Consider the following 21,253-nt stretch of genomic DNA (forward strand, 5'->3'; position numbering starts at 1 on the left):
CTTTGAAGGTTGAAGCTTGACGGCAGCTCAATTGAAGAGGGCAAATTGGGAGGAACATGGAAAAAAATCAGATTAAGGGTGAGATTTGTCTAAATATGGAATATATCTAGTTGTACTTTGATTAATATGAAATTGGGCAGCCCTCCCTTGCCTACCATTATTATTTTTATTATCATGATTTATTGTTTTTATCGTCAGCTGATGCTGCTTAGCCAGAAACAAATTGGAATTGGGTGGAAATTTTATTTAATACAACTATCAAGTAATATTGGATATGATTGAAGCTTTATTAAATTCAATTGATAGCAACTAGAGATGTAATTTGTTTTTCGTTTTTTTTTATAATATTCGAACTCTTACTTTGCTTATCACTTTCACTAAACCTGACAGCCATAAGTAAAATCAGGTGGAATTAGATTTTTCCCTGGAAATACTCCTGGGCATACTTTTACAAGTTCTAAAGAGGGGTTAAATAATACCTTTTCTCTTGAACTATTTTATGACAACACTAATTATTTAAACTACCTTCATATTACAAAATAGAGCATCTTTTAGAAGTTTTAATTAATTCAAAATAGTTAATAAGTGGCTTTTATAATTATTTTTTAATTATATCCTTACTTCATGTATTACTTTTTTTTTTCTTTTTTTTTTGAAAAAGTAATGTATCAAAATTTCAATAATCATTGTTAAGAGATTTTGGTTTGCTTAACTTTTATTGAGAATCGTAAAAGTGATTACTAATGCTTTATATTAAGATCTGAAGAGAATATTTATTAGAGCAATGTCATCGTTCAAATGTTAAAATTCATGGAAGACGTTGATCATTAACCTTAGATTGACTAAGTTAAAAGAGCATTTTCACACTTAAATTTATAGAGGAGCAAATGACATTCTACATTTTAATAATGTGAAAGTACTTAGTTGTTTTTTCCATTGAATAATGTGGCATTGTATTTAAGGCATTGCTTGGCTTGCCAATTAAATATTCATCAATAAAAAGTGCCAATCCATATTAATGATTAACAAATGGTACTGTCCATATTATATATACATATACACACACACACTTGTCAGTAAAAGAGATATATTACTTCCTCCAATTTTATTTATAAAACATATTCTAAAAAATTTATTTAATCTCATTTATAAGTCAAGTTATAACTTTTTAAATAATATTTATAAAGTATTTTCTAAATTATCTTTTATAAGAGATAAAAAATAATATAACATCACTTTTTAAATTTGTTATATAAAACATATTTGAAATTTTACACTCTTATTCTTTTTACTTTTTTGCATTAGTATTAATGATGTTGATAAAAATAAATTATAAAGAGGATGAGAATAGTAGTCTTGTAGACTACAGTTAGCTAGGTTAGACATATTATATGTGATAGCACCGATATGTTAGTAGTTATTGTAGGTCGACAAGCACTTTTTCTCATTGATGGATGTTTAGTTCGCAAGTCAAATGACATCTATTCCTTTCTCCTATTTTTTTAGCCAAAACATGCCTGTTATGTTTTGATGATGACAATTAATGTAGACAGAGATTTTTTTCTTTTTAAGTCAATGAGTGCCGAGTTAACAAGTTAAGATAGACACAATTTGTGATAACATTATTAGTTAACCGAATGCCTATGTTCAGAACTATTGTAAATTAGGACATTATCTGAAATTAATGAGATTAACCCTATAAAGAATAACCCAACAGAGCTAGCTACGAATTTTGCTTCAATAATTTTTCCCAATGTAAAGAGTTTAGCGATCAGGCTCAACGAAGAGCAAGAGAACAGACAATATGTCAATATGCATAACTCAAACAATTTAACTTCAGATATATGGTCCGAAATGACCAACAGGCATATGAAAGAATTTATGTCTCTATCTTCAGAAGAGAATTGAGGGAAGTGCTATTAAACCGTTGAGCGAATCCTCGAATCACAAGAACAATGACATCTCGAAGGTGTCGGGAGTGCACCATCAAGTTCGCTTCATTCTCACTATCCACGACAATCCTAAGTCGGTGTTGATCATTCCTAAAGAGCTCCACCTGTTACATATTTGCGCGAACCAGTAAGCAAGACTACACTTTTGATACAGCCAAGCAGTGCAAAGAGCCCCAAAAGGGGGGGAAAAAAAGTATCAAAGTGAATCTATCAGTGTAAATTTCAATGCTTATCTCGATAAATTTGTGCTCTGTTAGCTTAATTTACCACCGACTGATAAATAATCCATCGTTGACATTTCTTGCTATAATCTGGCAATAAAACAAGGGATGTGGCTAGATGGAGTAAATATCAGGTTACATTTGTTAGGTTAAGAAATTGTTAGAAGCATTAGAAGTGTTAAAATTGTAAATGGTGTAATTTAGAAATTTCTAATTTCAGTAGATTTAATCCCATCATTCAGGAGTTTGGGATGACTTGCAACACTGTGGATCACTCTCTTTTATCATCACCCATCATCCGATCATTGCATTTATTTGGTTGTTTGTGGACGACATAGTCATTACGACAATAATCAGGACAATATCTCTGAACCTGAACACAAATTAGTAACTTCTTTTTGAACAGGATTTGGACAAGCTCAAGTACTTCTTAGGTATTAAGGTAGCTCAATCATCCAACTGGATTCTGGTGTTGCTGTCATAGCAAAAGTATGCTCTTGATATTTTAAAAGAAAAATGAATGTTAGATTGTAGACCGGTTGATACTCCTATAGATGCAAATGCCAAACTTCTACCAAGAAAGGGAGGAACCACTTGCAAACTCGGGGATACCACACTCTCACTCATCCTGATACCTCATTTCTTGTAAGCATATAAGTCAATTCTTGGAATCTCCATATGACAGTCATTGGGAAGTTGCAGTTTGCATTCTTAGATACATCAAGGGATCTCCAGGTCAAGGACTGTTATATAGTGATAATGGAAACTCTCAAATAATTGGCTATGGTTATGGTGATAAGGATGATGCTCAGGACAATAACCAAACTGTTGGGCCTATGCGGATTGGGTTGGATGTCCAATTGATTGACACTACCTTAGGATATTGTGTTTATTGGTAGAAACTTGATTTCCTGAAAAAGAAAGAAGCAAAAGGTAGTTGCAAGTATAGTGCTGATGCAGAATATCTTGCCATGGTTTTCGTAAACATGTGAGGTTATCTAGTTAAAGCAGCTTCTTCAAGAATTGAAGTGCGAGAAAGTTACTAGAATGGATTTAATCTATGACAATGGGAAGACCAAACACAATGAAACAAATTATGATTTTGTGCCAGAGAAGATTCAATCTGGTTGTCTTGCTACCAAATATATCAACTCAAATGATCAAACTAGTAGACATACTCACCAAGGCTCTCTGAGGTCCTCAAATAAAGTACATTTGTAACAAGCTTAGTACATACAATCTATATGCTCTAGCTTGAGGGGGAGTGTTGAGAATCAAAAGAAATATTATATTTATTGTATATGATTGGGGAGGAAATTGTAATTATCACACATTATTTTTAATTATTGCATATACATTATAAATAAGACGGACTATAGATCAGTACTATGCTGACTACTTTTCCCAAATCTCTAATATTTTTCCACTACGGACAGAGATTGTGAAGAGAGGACATCTACCTATGACTCATGTTCTGATTTGACAGAAAAATTCAGGTCCAGATAATGCTACATGGGAGGACCTTCCTTGGATCAAGCAACAATTCTCTACTTTTTCTAATCTTAATTTGTGTGTTTTTAGTTAGTTACAGGCTTACAGCATAGGGAAGGGTATATACTCCCATCAATTTTTGTATTTCCTTTTTTGGCAAACCAATACTACTTCTCTTTACGTTTTCCGCACAACACTCATTCTATAGCTACCTGCTAGAGAAATTTCCAATGTAGATAATAGAGAAACAGATTTCTGAGCCACCCAAACTTACATGAAAAGGAGGAGCATAACTCCCACGAATTTCTGTGGTAGGAAAAGAAGTCTTGGAGGCTGGCTTTACTACCTTGACCCTTTTCCTGTTAATCTCTAAGATTCGCCTCTCAAGACTTCCCACAGTAGGAATCTGTAGGAATAGCAACACCACAATTAGGATTTCCAGCTTCTCAATCATTTCAAAGTAAATATAGTCTTAATTGTGAAGGCAAGTGACAGAGAGACAATATCTAGACCTTTTTTGGAGTTCGGTCTTTGTCACACAATACCTGTCAAGAAAAGCTAACAGGTCATAAAGAAAGAAATGCATGAAATCAAGCAAACCAAGGACAATAAAGCTATCAAGTTTCAAAGTTCAAATCTTTTAGTTAGATTATAAGTTGAAACTAGACTTCACACCTGAGAATTCATGGAAAATCTGCTCAATATTAAAAAAAAAAAAAAACTACAAAACTTCAGCCAAGTTTAGATTCATGGCTCATACTTGCGTTACTCATCCATCCCCCACTTGTTTAAGTGTTTGAAGTTTGTGCCATTTATATACTACCATAAATAAACATATATTGACTAGTAAAATCTGCTTTCACAATTTAGAAATATATTATGACTTCAACATTAGGTTCTCTAATAATAACATGACAATATAACTGTTATACTTGCACCACTTACTCATTATCTTCTTTAACTGTTTAAGGTTTGTATTCTTTAACTGTTCAAGGTTTGTACCAGTTATGTATTTCCCATAATCAAGCACATACCATCAAATCCGGTTAGCTATCCTATCTGTGCTTGTATGAGATCAAGTGATCCAGTTTAGGCTATTAGGTAAATAAAAAGCAGGTCAGTTTTCAAGCGCAGAGATAGCAGGGTCAAAAGGCTCAAGGAGAGAACTGCTAGTGTCTATTGGATCTCTTAAATATGGTAGACAAGAATAATCACAACACGTTTTCATGTGGAGAAAATTTAGATACGATTTTGATTTCTTATTATGTAATGAAAACTTGATGAATTCCACCCGGCTCTGCACCACATGATTGAGTCTTTCAAAAGGATTTCATGTAGCCATTCTTTTATCAGAGATCCTGGTAGCAAAAATCTAAGAAATTTTACCTGATCTAATCTTTCCAAAATACAGTAACAATATCAAAACCAAAATGGAGATATATCTCACCTCAAACTTCACTGATCCGAGGTCAAGCTTCTGCTTTACTTCTCTAAGAATATCAGGCTCTGCAAAGGAAATTCATGTACTGCATGAAAACTCCCTCAGAATTCAAAGCAAGTGATTGCCTCCGCAAACCCAAAGCAGATAGAATGATGAGAAGAAAAGCATGTGAATAAAAGAACAACATTGCTCCATTATAAATTTTGACTACAACTGTAAAAGGATTATCACACAAGAGACTTGCATTTACTTGATCATACATTTTGAATGTAAAGATCTTTTTTCTTTGTTTCTTCTTTCTTTTCTTTTCTTTTTGGCAGGGGACTGGTTATCTGGTACTGCCATATAGATTGACAAACTTGCAAATAACATTTAAAACCATCATAGTGATTACATGCAGGAAATAAATGTGTTATGCTCATGTCGCCTTTATTAAACTGTCCTATATCCAAAATGGATTTTCAACTTACCAACTGTAATTGATTCTGTTGATGCAGAAATTGGCTGCCCCTCTACTCCATCTTCTCTTAGAGGAGTATAGATGGCCACCAACCTATAGCCAACATCATCAACATTTGCTTCATACATTCTTCCAGTTTCTCCTGGAATATAAAAATTTGGGAGAAAAAGTTGTTGGACTACAGAAGATATACCGAACAAGTGACACAAGCAAAAGGGCAAGAAATGGATTTACAGAGTAGCAGAAAAACAAAGAACAAGTTACGCAACTAGTGGGATTTATTTCTGTTGTAAAAGAGACTATTTCAATCAAGTATTGACTTCCTACTTTCAAAAAGAAAAAATGGCCTTTGCCAATCATCTTCTGGGCCCTTCTTGTTTCAACATAAATATAGCATCATACATGAAAATAAAAAAGGAAATAAGTTTTGTTACCCATCAGTATTTTCTGTAACAACTGAATGTCATGACAATAGGATATATCAACCTTGTTTAGTCAAAAGTAGGATATATCTATATAATAAAGATAGCACGTTGCAAGGAAATAAGAAAGGAAACAAATAAGTTGATTATTATGGGAGCTCACAATGAGCCTATAATCGTGGGATGCCAAGTTGAGTATAGCTTGGAGATAACATTGTCAATTTTCTTCCTGTTAGCATATATGGCCTTTTGTCATCTTCGCTTCACTAAGTTGCAAGGGTCTTGATTTTGGGCATCCACTCCTTGGCCTTTTTTGCAGGTAGAGATCTTGGCTTTGCTTCTTCCTTCACTTGCAGCCAGAGTTTTAATTTTGGACACACTTTAACTTGCTGTGGGAGGCACCGGTAAAAAAAATGAAATGGATAATCTTAAACTTTGTAAATAAGCGCAAAGAAAGATCAAAGAGAACGCTCAAGAAAGTTGCTGAATGAGACCTCATAGTTAACAATATTCCAAAAAGCTTGGTTAATGAGGGAGTACAATGACATCATGCAATACATGTAGCCGAACCCACCCACTAAGATAAGGTGGTGGTTGTTTTTGTATTGTCCCTAATGTGTAGCTTTTATTAGTATTTATTATACTTTATTAGTAATTATTCCCCTCTTGTACATATAATCAATATGTACCCTAGCATTATTATCAACAACAACAATAACAAGCTTTTATCCCACTAGGTGAGGTCGGCTACATAGATTGTAAGATGTCATTGTGCTTTATCATTTACTAAACTTTTAGGAATATTATTAATTAAGAGATCGCGTTCAACAACTTCCAAGAATGTTCTCTTAAGCCTTCCTCTACCCCTCTTAACAGGGCTCAAAGTTGTATGTTCTACTCTTTTGACTGGTGCCTCCTGCAGTCTTTTTTTGTACATGCTCAAACCATCTCAAACGATTTTCTACCATTTTTTTCTCAATAGGTGCTACCCTCACTTTTTTATGTATGTGCTCATTTTGAATTTTATCTTTACATAAATGTCCGCACATCTATCGTAACATTTTCATCTCTGCTACTCCAACTTTATACTCTTGCTATCCCGTTAGAGCCCAACATTCACTACTATATAACATAGTTAGTCTGATAGCAATACGATAAAACTTTCCTTTAAGTTTATCAGGCATCTTATGGTCGCAAATAACTCCTTTTGCTTTTCTCTAATTAAACCACCCAGTTTAAATCCTGTGTGAAATATCCCCACTAATTTCACCATCATTTTAAATAATGGCTCCCAAATATCTAAACTTTTTAACTTAAGGTATAATTTGATCTCCCAAATTCACTTCCAAATTACTGTTGACTAATCTCTTACCAAATTTACAATATAAATATTCCGTCTTACTCCTACTCAGACGAAAACCTTTCGACTCCCATGTCCTCCTCCATAACTCAAGTTTACAATTAATCTCCTCTTGTCTCTGCTATAAGAACTATATCATCCGCGAAGACATTCATTTGAGGATTTTCCCTTGAATATGTTCCGTCAAAACATTTAGGATCAAATTAAACAGATAAGGATTTAAAGATAATCCCTGATATAGTCCAACCTTTATAGGAAAGCTCTTTGTTTGACCACTAGAAATTCTTATGCTAGTTTTTATCTTCTCATACATATCTTGCATAACTTTAATATAAGCAACCTGTACTTCTTTCTTTTCCAAGGCTTTCCAAAGCACTTTTATTAGTATACAATCATAAACTTTTTCTAAATCAAGAAAAACCATGTGTAAATCTTTATCTTCACAACGATACTTTTCTATTAATCCCTTAAGTAGATAAATCGCCTTTGTAATCGATTTACCTGGCATAAAACCAAACTGATTCTCAAAAATATGTCTCCAATCTCAACCTATGCTCAATTACTTTCTCCCATAATTTCATTGTGTGGCTCATGAGTTTAATCTCTCTATAGTTAGTACAATTCTGAATATTCCCTTTATTTTTATAAATAGGAATTAATGTACTTCTCCAGTCGTCAGGCATTTTCTTGGACTGTAAAATTACATTAAATAACTTAATTAACCATCTCAGCTATTCTTCACCTAAATATTTTTACACTTCAATAGATATGCAATTAGGTCCGTTAGCCCTACCATTTGCCATTTTCTTAAGAGCTTCCTCTACCTCCTTGTCACGTATTATTTGATAGAATGACAAATTTTGTTCTCCTTCATGAGTTACTAAATCCTCCAAGTTACTAGACAAACCCTCTCCATCATTGAAAAGTTTGGAAAAGCAAGTCTTCCATCTGTTTTTAATTTCATCATCTGTAACTAAAATTCTTTCCTCATCATCCTTTATACACCTTACCTGTTCTAAATCTCGTGATTTTCTTTCCTTACTCTTAGCAATCTTATAAATGTTTCATTCTCCTTCCTTTGTCTCAAGGCTCTTATAAAATTTTTCAAAAACTTTAGAACGAGCTTCACTCACAGCTCTCTTAGTTTCCTTCTTAGCCATATGATACCTTTCCCAATTTTTCTCATTATTACACAAATGTATGGCTTTAAAACAATTCTTCTTATGTTTGATTTTGTCTTGTACACTATTATTCTACCACCAAGACTTTTTATCTCTTGGACCAAAACCTTTTGATTCTCCCAAAACTACTTTTGCAACCTCCCTTATCTTTTTAGCTATATCCTCCCACAAGATGTTAGCACTTCTTTGAGATTCTCAAATTCCTTTATCCAAAAGATTCCACTTGAAAATATCTTGTTTCTCACCTTTTAATTACCACCACCTAATCCTTGGTGTTACTACTTGTCGACGTTTTTGAGTTTTTGAGTTTCACTTATCGCTGTATTCAAGCCATGCAGCATGTTATTTGCAGACAACGACCTAGCATTAGCATTATAACGTCTATTGTCCATGTTCATGATATATTTAACAAAGTTTTATGTTGGCTGTTGATGGCCTAACACAACCCTCCTCCTTTGCCTGGGCTTGGGACTGGCTATAAACATGGGCGGAGTTCCTAGCATTATTATTAATGAAAAATATTCTTCTCTCAAATTCCACATCTTTTTGATAACCACTATCCATCCCACCCCTTAGGAGTTTGTTTTTTTCCCTTATTTTATGTTAACCACCAATACATGTTTTTTTGTTACATTTCCCCCTTCTTTTAAACATTGAACCATAAACATGTTCTTCATTTTTTCAAACTTCATCTATGGTCTTCTATTTAACAAATAGACACTATAGATCATTAAAGGTAGCTAAATCAACTAGTTATGGGCAAGCAACAATGGAGGATGGCATGTCATGTGCTTTCATGCCTTGGCAAGTGACATGATGCAAAGAACAATAAAGGACATCAGCAAGTGCAATGGTGAATGATGGTTGGACTTCATGATGTGGTTGACTAGGAACTTCTAAACACAGTGAAGGGGTCACGTAACTCACTTCATATTGTCCATGGAAGTAAAATACAAAGTCTTACTTTTGAGTGTTCGAGAAGATATTGTTTTTGTTGGTATGTTCAACAACTTCATGAGAGTTATTCCTTCTCAATGTAGACCGTCATAACTTGGCCAAGTTAGGCTGAACAAAGAAGACAAGCTATAAAGGAAATAGTTGAGTTTAGAAATCAGTCAAACAATCTGATAGAGCCCCCTGTCATTTTACTAAGAAATATCAAAGGAAGTCAAAGGGGAAGAATGACTCTAGTAGAAAGATGTTGACTGGTCTAGAGGCTTATCCTTCGGTCTCTAGCCGTAAGGAACCATAACTTGTGATCTTTTGCAATGATTAAGATCTTTTGGGGAGTATGGGCCATGGGGAAAGCCATGCTGTGTTGTATTAAGGGGAATATGTCTTTTGTGAGAGAATTGTGAGGAAAGACTGGCCTCTCGAATGCCAGAAAGAGTGCACCCTCTTTGTGAGGTTTGAACTTGTAATGTTGTTACTTTTGTGATCATTCAAGGGAGATAGGGTTTTGGCCAAAATCAAAGGAAGTCTTATAACTCTGATTTGGTTTCTCTCATTTTATTAATATCAAAAACCTCAGCAATTTCTCCTCATTTATTGTTATTACTGTCTTTTGTTGCTGTTTCGGTGGTGACACTGGTTTGGGTCTTATTAATTGGTACCAGAGCAGTACGAATTCTGAGTAGTTAAAGAGAAGTTATGGTGGAGGAAGTGCAGTATTCTGAGCGAGAAGTACAAAAGTTGAAGGAGACAATTGAGGGATTGAATAGGGATGTAAGTGACATTAAGGGAACCTTGAAGACTATTAGTGAAACTCTGGCACAACTAGAAACGAAGGTGGTAGGGCCACGTGAGGAAGAACAGGAAGGCACTCATTATGCAGAAACTTTTGAGAATAATATAGGGGTGAGACAGAAGGAGGCAAGTTTCAAAAATTGGAACTACCTGTATTCTTAGGCGAGGATCCTCTCGGGTGGCTTTTCAAAGTAGAATGGTATTTTCATGTTAACTCCATAGCTGAACATGAGAAGCTCAAAGCAACAGTAGTATGTCTGGAGGGTAAAGCAGTGAACTAGTACCAATGGCTTGATACACAAGTACCATTGAGTCACTGGTCAGAATTTAAAAGGGAGTTGCTGTGGCAGTTCCACTCTTCACAACCCGATGGTGAGTATGAATGATTATTTATAGCCAAGCAAGAGAAGTCTATGCTAGAATTTGTACAGGAATTCAAACTATTGTTGGCGCCATTAAAGGAAGCTTCCGAGGAGTGCTTGATCAGTGCATTCAGAATTAAGCTAGGGGAGCAGCCATCAAATATTAGGCCTTACCGATACCCTCATTTGCACAAGAATGAAATAGAAAACTTGGTGAAAGATATGTTGAAGTGAGGAATTATTCAACCAAGTACTAGTCCTTACTCAAGCCCAGTATTGTTAGTTAAGAAGAAAGACGGAAGCTGGAGGTTCTGTGTTGATTTTAGAGCCTTAAATAAAATTACTGTTCCAGATAAGTTTCCAATTCCAACCATTGATGAGTTGTTAGATGAATTGAAGGGAGCTACAATTTTTTCCAAGCTGGATTTGAAGTCTGGATACCACCAAATTCGAATCAAGACTAGGAATGAGCATAAAACAGCATTCCGAACACACAAGGGGCACTGTGAATTTAAGGTGATGCCTTTCGGATTAACTAATGCTCCTTCCACTTTTTAGTCATTGATGAATGAGGTATTTAGAGAATACTTACGCAAGTTCATGCTGGTGTTTTTTGATGACATTCTCATATATAGCAATGGCCTAACATCACATTTGAAGTATTTGCAGATTGTATTTTCTATTTTGGAAGAAAACCAGCTTGTTATTAATTTAAAGAAATGCAGTTTTGTGCAACCAAAGATTGAATATTTAGGTCATCTAATATCAAATGAAGGGGTGCAAGCCAATCCAAGTAAGATAGAAAGCATGGTGAAGTGGCCTAAGCCTAAGAAGGTAAAATCCTTAAGGGGATTCCTAGGGCTGACTGGATACTATTGTCAATTTGTCAAGAATTATAGGAAGATTGCTAGTCCTCTCATTGATTTACTCAAGAAGGATTCTTTTAAGTGGTCCCTAAAAGTAGAAAAAGCTTTTGATCAACTCAAAACAACCATGATTGGATACTATTGTTTTTGTTGGTATGTTCAACAACTTCATGAGAGTTATTCTTTCTCAATGTAGACGGTCATAACTTGGCCAACTTAGGCTGAACAAAGAAGACAAGCTATAAAGGAAATAGTTGAGTTTAGAAATCAGTCAAACAATCTGATAGAGCCCCCTGTTATTTTACTTAGACATATCAAAGGAAGTCAAAGGGGAAGAATGACTCTAATAGAAACATGTTGACTGGTCCAGAGGCTTATCCTTCGGTCTCTAGCCGTAAGGAACAGTAACCTATGATCTTTTGCCATGATTAAGATCTTTTGGAAAGTATGGGCTATAGGGAAAGCCATGTTGTGTGTTATATTAATCTTTTTGCTTGTATTGAGGGGATATGTCTTTTGTGAGAGCATTGTGAGGAGAGACTGGCCTCTCGAATGCTAGAAGGAGTGAACCCTCTTTGTGAGGTTTGAACTTGTAATGTTGTTACTTTTGTGATCATTCAGGGGAGATAGGGTTTTAGCTAGAATCAGAGGAAGTCTTGTAACTCTGATTCAGTTTCTCATTTTATTAATATCAAAAAGCTCAGCAATTTCCCCTCATTTATTGTTATTACTATCTTTTGTTGCTGTTTCTGTGGTGATACTGGTTTGGGTCCTATTACAATCTTATAAATCAAGGAGGAAAACAAGGGGCAAAAAAATAAAATAAAATAAAATAAAAAGATATACCCAGGTGATAAACAAGGGACAATCACAAAACGAATAACCATAATTTAAAAAAAAAAAAAGAATGAGCTCATAATCAAAAGATTCCAGTAGTCCTTATCATTCTGTATCTTAAACTGAATTACAATACTTTTTAATAACTCAATCAAAAGATTCCAGTAGTCCTTATCATTCTGTATCTTAAACTGAATTACAATACTTTTTAATAACTCAACAATAAATACATAAGAGATTTTAGGATCAGCTTACCTGGTATAGAGATCAGGTCAGGACTTCCAACCATTGATCTAAGCCACTGGATCCTACTTTTGCCTTCCTTACCTCCACTATAAATGCCACGGACAGCATATAAATTGGTATGAAATCCCCTCCCCTCAATCTCCAGCTTGTCAATTTTAGGAATGCCTAAGCATTAAAAATAGCACTCATATAAAAGCAGAAAATAAAACAGATAGCAGGACAAAGACAAGTGAGGCAGAACCAACATAAATAGCTTTGCTTTGGTACCTTTGTGTTTTTCATTACAGAGCAACACAACTACCAATAAGTAAAAAGCAAATGACGGGGGTATTTGTTTAAAACATTGATTGTGGTTGATCAGGAACATCAATCATGATATTATTTGGACATGAGGATTGTTATTTCCCTGTTCCTGGGATTCAGCTCTCTGATTGTAATCCAAAACAACATAACATTGATCCTCCTTGAAACCACTTCTTTCTCATTATAGCCATCTCATGCTGAAGCAAGAAGACCTAACCTAACCAACTTAAACATTTTTACTTGAGAACACAAAATTGGCTACAATTACAAAGGGAGAATACTTATGAAATAAAAAACAATTACCTGGCAATACAGGTGATGTCTCTACGTACACTGCCTCAGTTGATCTTCCAAACACATCAGTCACAATGCATTCACATTTCAATCGACAACCAATGTCCTCTAGACGCACCTTGTAGGAGCAAGAACACTGTGCGGGTAATGGGTCATATGACAATCTGTCTCCCATTTCTGATGAAAGAAACCTACAAAAAAATATTCATTGATACATGGGAGATGAACAACTTTGATTTGGATCTCAGGATCTTCTCCAAGGGAAAAAAGCAGCAAGTATGAAAATATATTTACCCAGTGGAAAGTTTTACAAGTAATACAACAAGAAGCCTTATTCCATTAGATGGAGATGACTATATGGAGTGCACAATGCCATTATATTTTATCATAATAATGATGAAGAAAATTTACCCACAAGATGAGAATTGTATGAAAAATCAAAACTATTAGTCCAATATATAAGTTTACAACAACAACAACAACAACAACAACAACAACAAGAAGAAGCCTTGTCTCACTAGGTGGGGTTGGCTACATGAATTCCAATATACAAGTTTACTAAACTACTTAAATTAAAATAAACTTCCTAGTGTGGTCTCTTGACTGTTGAGAGAATTGCCGAAATACATGGAAACTGGGATGTTACTAAGATTAAAAGCATGCAGAATAAATGCAATACATAACACTATACCATTGATAGTTTATGTCTTTTATGTACTTGCTCCAAACTTGTTGCTGGACTTCCCCTTTTGGAATCACTTCAACAGCTGTTAGTATATCACCTTCAACTGCTTTTCCAGTAAGAGCAAGAACCTCTACAGTTGGAAGCTCTATATGACAATGCAAAATCCACATTTAAAACTCATTTTCAAGGTTCATCAACTGAATTGACATATAATTGTTCCAAGAAAAACAAATCTTATTTCAAATATGGATGCAACTCAAGAAAAGTACAGCCACCCACAAACATTGTTACCTGGGAGAATAATATCAGTAGGATCAGACAATCGAAGTTCTCCCACAACAGAATCTGATCGAACTGGCATGTATCTGGGGGGGAAAAAAAGACATCTTAAGCTGACATGGTTTGAAAGATAAAATACTTTATCTGGTGGTTATTGAAGCTTAATCCCAAGAGTTACTTGTTTTTAAATTGTATTTTCCATTATTTTTATTTGATTCTAGCCAATGTGTAGTCAACAATAGATTTTATCGTTAAGTATTTTGTCATGTATTGTAGAATATGTTCGTTTTTGGTCCTGCATTAAGGCCAAGGATCTCGTTCCTTTCCATGAGATCCCTTTTTGCTGCAGATATATCCTCTGCCTTGTACAATTCAAATTATAGGAGAATGAAATTACCAGTTGCTCACACTAATTTGCCGTGTTTTAAGCTGCATACTATATTTTATAAGGTTAAAAGTTATTCATATTTTTAAGGGAAATTGGGGTTGATGTGTGATAACCTAGGGTTCTTCTGTAAAAGAGCTGCGTGACTAAGCTCTGATAATTTCAGCACCCTTCAAGTCTACTCCATCTCCATCTTCTATTTCTTCATCACCACAAGTCACATCATATATGTAGGGCAGATAAATTATTTGGTAACACTTATGGTAAGTGTGTAAGAGAAAACTTAGCTCTAATACCAACTGTTGGATTGAGCACTTATCATTAGGCAAAAAATCTATAATTTGTCTATTACGGTGCAACTCTTTCTACTTAACTGCAATGAGTCCAAGAGGCACATATTGATGATGGATTGGCCTCACGCCTGAGGCACTACCATGGGACAATCACCATTATACCCTAAACAACTGTAGGTTGATCTCTTTGAAATGGCTTTCCTGCACAAGTACATAAACAACCTAGCTTGTCCAAATATTTGACATATCTCATTCATCTTAAAAAGCTAGCAATTTCTTTCCCCTTTTAATAACCAATTTTAAAAAATACAAAGTTTCAAGCCATAGAGACATCCAAAGAAAGTTTAACAAACTCTTGAGCTTATTATATATTGTAGAGAATATGAGAATTCAACGTAAATGTTTTTTTTTTTGGGTACCTTAGAGTGGTTGGGGGGATTTGTCATTATTTTAGATAATTATTGTTGATTATTGTTGCTGATTCCTCGCTTGGGTCTCACAGTATGAAGCTGACCCTTTGTATCTGGATTATTGAAAATCAAGAATTCCCACATGGTTTTAGAGGCATGTGAAGAACAAACCTAAAAAGAAAATCAGATTTGTGGCTTCGATACCATATGGAATTGAGAGAGATTTGAAAAGTAGAAAGTGAATATACTAAGCTATAGTCTGTCTCGCTTATAATCATATATACAAGACAAAGGAATAATGAGTAATAATTACAAAAGAAACATATTGATCAGCCTAATCATAACCTAGTCAGCTCTAATATCATACAATAAATACAATATCTATTTTGATTCTCAACAAACATGAACGGAAGAAACATGTGGAGGTGGATAGATATTTTATTAGAGAAAAAGTGGAGGAAGGAATCATATATTGAACATATATTTCTATAAAACCCCAAGCTGCAAATGTGTTGACCAAGGGATTACATGGACTTGCATTTGAGGATTATATACAAAGTTGGACATAATTAGCATCTATAATCCAACTTGAGGAAGAGTATGGATGACCGATTTACATATAATGTAAATAGGAAAGTTTTTATTTCATATTATTTCTTAATATAGGAGAGAATATCATGTAGCCATGTAGTTGACTTTACTCAGTGGGATAAGGCTTGTTGTTGTCGTTGTACAGGAGAGAATATCATGGGCAAATTGATTGGGTATCAAAGCTTATTATTTTTTCCTGATTCTTTTCCTATTTTTGAGGGATTAATCTCCTCGTGCTGCTGTACCATTCATTGTGAATAAGATGCTTGCAACGGCTTCAGTTCTACACTGTTTGATCAGGAAGGTGAGTTCAAGTCCACTTGATGCCCAAATAGTGGTGGGTTTGAAATTGGATGGCACTATTTTCCAACTTACTGATAAAAAAATTCATTGAAAGAATCCCTGAGGATACCAGGTCACAAATAAGAGCACCAAGACTACTACCAGGGGTGATGATTGATTGGGTCAGGTTTTAGAAATGCTCTTTGCACAGTAATCTTCTGGTTAGTCACAGAAAAACACTTCTACTTCTTTGACTAAAAGAGGTAATTGATGGAGAGCACAATTTTACAACGGTGAATTAGGGTATATCTAGCATTTAATGATTTCTATTTAATGAGCCTTGTATTGGCCATATCAGAATAAAATCAACAGTTATTATTGTTCATTTATCTCCATGAATTTAGGAAGATTCTAGGGAGTAGCAGACTTGTGGCTAAACCTAGCTTCTACCTATATGCACCCTAGAAATAAACAAGTAATGTCAACTGTCTCTACCTCCAAAATCTTCAGTAACTTATCACATTCTCTTAAAGACTAACTGTACCAAAACCTCTCAGATCATTAGGCCTCCGACCATATGATTGGCTTGTATCATTTGTTTACATACCCTTTGTTCTAAAGCTACTCCCTCTGTCACAAATTATAAGACAATTTAAGACAAGATTATGCATACCAATAAAGCTCAATAACAATATTTTACAAACTTACTTTTTCACAACAAAACTATAAATTTTAAAAAATGCCCCTACACACTTAATCATTACACTACAATATTATTTCAATTCTCTCTCCACTTGAAGAGTAACATTGGAAAAGCATCATTAATGAGATCTTTTTTTTTTTAAATTGTCTTATATTTTGAGACAACAAAATAACTCTAAAGTTTTCTCATAATTTGGGATGGAGGTAGTATCATTTTAAAATATCTTCTTCATGTTCCTAAATTTACCTACAACCTTATTTCAATGAGTCAATTGACTAAAGATTTTAATTGCTTTGCTAAATTTCATCCTTCATACTGCACTTTCAATGAGCCTTGTATTGCTTTGCTAAAGATTTTAATTGTTTTATGCCAGGTAGATCAACAACAGAGGCGATTTATCTACTAAGGGGATTAATGGAAAAATATCGTTGTAAAGATAAAGATCTACACATGGTTTTCATTGATTTGAAAAAAGCTTATGACCGTATACCAAGAGAAGTGCTTTGGAAAGCGTTAGAAAAAAAGGGAGTACAGATTGCTTATATTAAAGCCATACAAGATATGTATGAGGGGGTAAAAACTAGTATAAGAACGCCTAGTGGTCAAACAAAGGATTTTCCTATAAAGATTGGACTACATCAGGGATCATCTCTGAGTCCTTATCTATTCAATTTGATCTTAAATGTTTTGACGGAACATATTCAAGGGGAAATTCCGAAATATATGCTCTTCGCGGATGATATAGTTCTTATAGCAGATACAAGAGAAGAGGTTAATTGCAAACTTGAGTTATGGAGGAGCACATTAGAGTCGAAAGGTTTTCGTCTGAGTAGAAGTAAGACGGAATATTTATATTGTAAATTTGGTAAAGGACTATTCGACAATAATTTGGAAGTGAAATTGGGAGATCAAATTATACCTCAAGTGGAAAAGTTTAGATATTTGGGAGCCATTATTCAAAATGATGACGAAATCAGTGGAGATATTTCACATAGAATTCAAGCTGGGTGGTTTAATTGGATAAAAGCTAAAGGAGTTATTTGCGATCGTAAGGTGCCTAATAAACTTAAAAGAAAGTTTTATCGCACTGCTATCAGATCGGCAATGTTATATAGTAGTGAATGCTGGGCTCTAACGGGACAACAAGAGCATAAAGTTGGAGTAGCAGAGATGAGAATGTTATAATGGATGTGCGGACATACACGTAAAGATAAAATTCGAAATGAGCACGTACGCGAAAAAGTGAGGGTGGCACCTATTGAGGAAAAAATGGTAGAAAATCGGTTGAGATGGTTTGGGCATGTACAAAGAAGACCAAGAGAGGCACCAGTGAGAAGAGTGGAACATATAACTTTGAGTCCGATTAAGAGAGGTAGAGGAAGGCCTAAGAGAACACTTTTGGAAGTTATTGAACGCGATCTGTTAATTAATAATATTCCTAAAAGCTTGATAAATGATAGAGCACAATGGCGTCTTGCAATCCATGTAGCCGACCCCACCTAGTGGGATAAAGGCTTGTTGTTGTTGTTGTTTATACTGCACTTTCTAGGACTTTTCATTGAAATGAGAATTCTCAATTTTAAAAAGGTCCTTATTACTTTGAGGATGCTAAAATAAGCAGTCCACATTTTAGTATCCCTTGTCACTTGCAATTCTAACTTTCCATGAATGATAACCTAATGTTATGACACTTACGATTAAGTCATGAAGAAATCGGCTGAGCAATTGAATTCTTAGCTTCAATTTTTATTCATAGTATATGTTGATGTATGTAGTAAGAGAATTAGGGCTTGTAGCAACCCAATCAAAGCAAATAACACCAAATTAAAACTAATTAAATCTAAGATCTGATATGATCAATGCACATGTGGGGACTAAAATGAAACTAAAGAGCTAACTAAAATAGCTTTATCATTCTTGATGAAGCTAGACAAATGAACAACTCGTGTAGGAAAATTAACAATTGATGTGTGGAAAATGAACAAATGACATAAATGGAATTTAGAACTCTCGTTAACAACATAACACCACTATAAATATAAACAAGTGAAGTTAGGTGCATGAACAACTCGTATAGAGAAAATAAACAACTGATGTATGGGAAATAAACAACTAATATAGGTGGAATGAGAGTTGCAAATTCATAATGATGTTATGTAGCTTCATGGATCACAAGCGTATATGTTATTTCAATAATAATATGATTATATACAGGTTACAAGGTCAGCTAAATACCGGAAAAATAAAAAATGAATCAGGTCCCCTTATTTTCTCCCATAATCTTGCCTTACTATTCCTATAAATCAGGAGCAAGATAATTCTGAAATAAGTCCTAATTAATTCTATTTCACACTCCCCCTCAAGTTAGATTATATATACTAATCATGTCTAACTTGCTCATACAATTTTCAAAGGCGGGCTTATGTAATCCTTTGGTTAACACATCTGCGGCTTGAAGATTTGTTGGTAAGAAGGTTAAACAAATTATCCCATCTTCCACCTTCTCCTTGATAAAGTGCCTGTCAATTTCTACATGTTTTGATATCTCATGTTGTACTGGATTCAAGGCCATACTTATAGCAGCTTTATCATCACAGTACAATCTTAAAGGTAGATCTAATTTGACATGAAGCTCTTCTAGTACCCGTTTTAGTCATATTTCTTCCATTATGCCTTGAGCCAGTGCCCTTAACTCAGATTCAGAACTACTCTTGGAGACAACTCTTTGCTTTTGACTTTTCCAAGTAACTAGATTTCCCCACACAAATGAGCAGTATCCAGAAGTAGATCTTCTATCTGGATGGTGTCCACCCCAATCTGCATCAGTGTATACTTCTATAGTTCTTTGATCACGTTTTTTAAACAACAAGCCCTTACCAGGGGTACCTTTTAGGTACCTTAGAATCCTGTATGCTGCTTCCATGTGTTTTTCCTTTGATTCACACATATATTGACTGGCTACACTTACTGTGAAAGCTACATCAGGTAGTGTATGAGAGAGGTAGATAAGTTTCCCTACAAGTCTCTAATATCTCTCTTTATCTGCTGGGTTCTCTTTCTCCTCATCTCCTTTAGCTAGTTCAATTTCTTCATTGGAATCTTCTTCCGTCGTCTTGGTCTTCTGTCTCTTCTTTGGAACAACGATAAGTGTCTCAATAGGTTTACACCCCAACATACCTATCTCCTTTAAGAGATCAAGTATGTATTTTCTTTGAGATACATAAATGCCTTCCTTTGATCTTGCAACTTCCATTCCTAAGAAGTACTTTAGCTTCCCAAGATCCTTGACTTTAAACTCTTGACTCAAAATCGATTTTATCCTCATTATTTCCGCACTATGATCACCAGAAATGATTATATCATCAACATACACAATGAGAATATTCGCAATGGAAGATTAGGTTCGAGGTGATTAAGGGAGTGAGTTTCACGAAGACGATTCAGTAGGGTGACATAAGATAACATTTTGCTTGGCATGCAGTTTATAAGATAAGCTGCAATAAGGATAGCATCTCCCCAAAAAAATTTTGGCATGTGAGTTGTGAACACAGGGGCATGAGCAACTTCCAGTAAGTGTTTGTTTTTATGCTCAGTTATGCCATTTTGTTGAGGGCTATTTAGACAGGTGGTTTTATGAACTATGCCTTTCATTTTCAAGAAATCACTCATAGCCCGGTTTAGGTATTTAGTGCCATTATTAGTTTGGAGAATTTGTATTTAAGTATAGAATTGGTTAAGAATCATGGTACAGAATTCAAATATTTGGGTTACATGAGATTTCTCTTTTATCAAGTATACCCAACATACACGAGTATGATTGTCCATGAAGGTAACAAACCATTTGGCTAGAGTATGGTTCGGCACATGCAAGGGACCCTACACATCATTATGAATAATAGAAAATGGTTTGGAAGGTTTGTATTCAGAGCGCGGAAAAGAAGAATGATGGTGTTTAGCCAATTCATGTGTCAAAATGAACACTAGAAATTTTATTTGATGAGAAATGAGGAAACAAACGACTCAAATATTGGACACTAGGGTAACCCATTCTTCTATGCTATAACAAAAAATCATTATTTTTAGAGGTCGACACGAGATTACACTGAATACGAGACCAAAGATTGCTCACGGTTGATTCATCAAGATAGTAAAGCCCATCACACTCCTCAGCACTGCCAATCACCTTCCCCGATGAGAGATCCTGAAAAATATAGCGAGTAGAGAAGAAATGAGCACTACAGTGAACTTACTTGGTCAACTTACTTATAGTCAAAAGATTACAAGCTACATATGGTACATGAAGTATAGAATCCAAGTGTAAGAAGTCAGAAATAGTAATGCTTCCTTTTCCAGCAATAGAAGAAGATGCGCCATTCGCAGTATCAATTTTTCCGTGCCCACTACATGGAGAATATGATGTGAACAAAGTGGAGTCCGCAGTCA

The 21,253-nt window shown here is 34.8% G+C and overlaps 1 protein-coding gene across 6 annotated transcripts in view; it reads right to left on the reverse strand.

Moving 5' to 3' along the window:
* Positions 1–1,720: 1,720 nt before the first annotated feature.
* Positions 1,721–21,253, reverse strand: part of LOC129285801 (187-kDa microtubule-associated protein AIR9) — an 83,317-nt gene continuing 63,784 nt past the window's right edge. For 2 of the 6 annotated variants that reach the window (XM_054921696.1, XM_054921697.1), the window contains exons 30-38: positions 14,159–14,232; positions 13,874–14,012; positions 13,192–13,373; positions 12,595–12,750; positions 5,576–5,707; positions 5,112–5,170; positions 4,177–4,209; positions 3,939–4,070; positions 1,721–2,056 (exon numbers count right to left, since the gene is read on the reverse strand). In XM_054921696.1, coding sequence (XP_054777671.1) covers positions 1,880–2,056; positions 3,939–4,070; positions 4,177–4,209; positions 5,112–5,170; positions 5,576–5,707; positions 12,595–12,750; positions 13,192–13,373; positions 13,874–14,012; positions 14,159–14,232 — 1,084 coding nt within the window. In that variant the 3' untranslated portion in view covers positions 1,721–1,879. Of the gene's footprint in view, positions 2,057–3,938; positions 4,071–4,176; positions 4,210–5,111; positions 5,171–5,575; positions 5,708–6,152; positions 6,377–12,594; positions 12,751–13,191; positions 13,374–13,873; positions 14,013–14,158; positions 14,233–20,911; positions 21,012–21,253 lie in introns of those variants that run through there. The other 4 variants (XR_008587306.1, XR_008587305.1, XM_054921698.1 and 1 more) reach the window with 3 other exon arrangements.

This window comes from Prosopis cineraria, unplaced genomic scaffold, assembly GCF_029017545.1.
Source record: "Prosopis cineraria cultivar Desert tree isolate PC_DT_omini unplaced genomic scaffold, ASM2901754v1 PC11, whole genome shotgun sequence".
In the NCBI taxonomy this organism is placed as follows: domain Eukaryota; kingdom Viridiplantae; phylum Streptophyta; class Magnoliopsida; order Fabales; family Fabaceae; genus Prosopis; species Prosopis cineraria.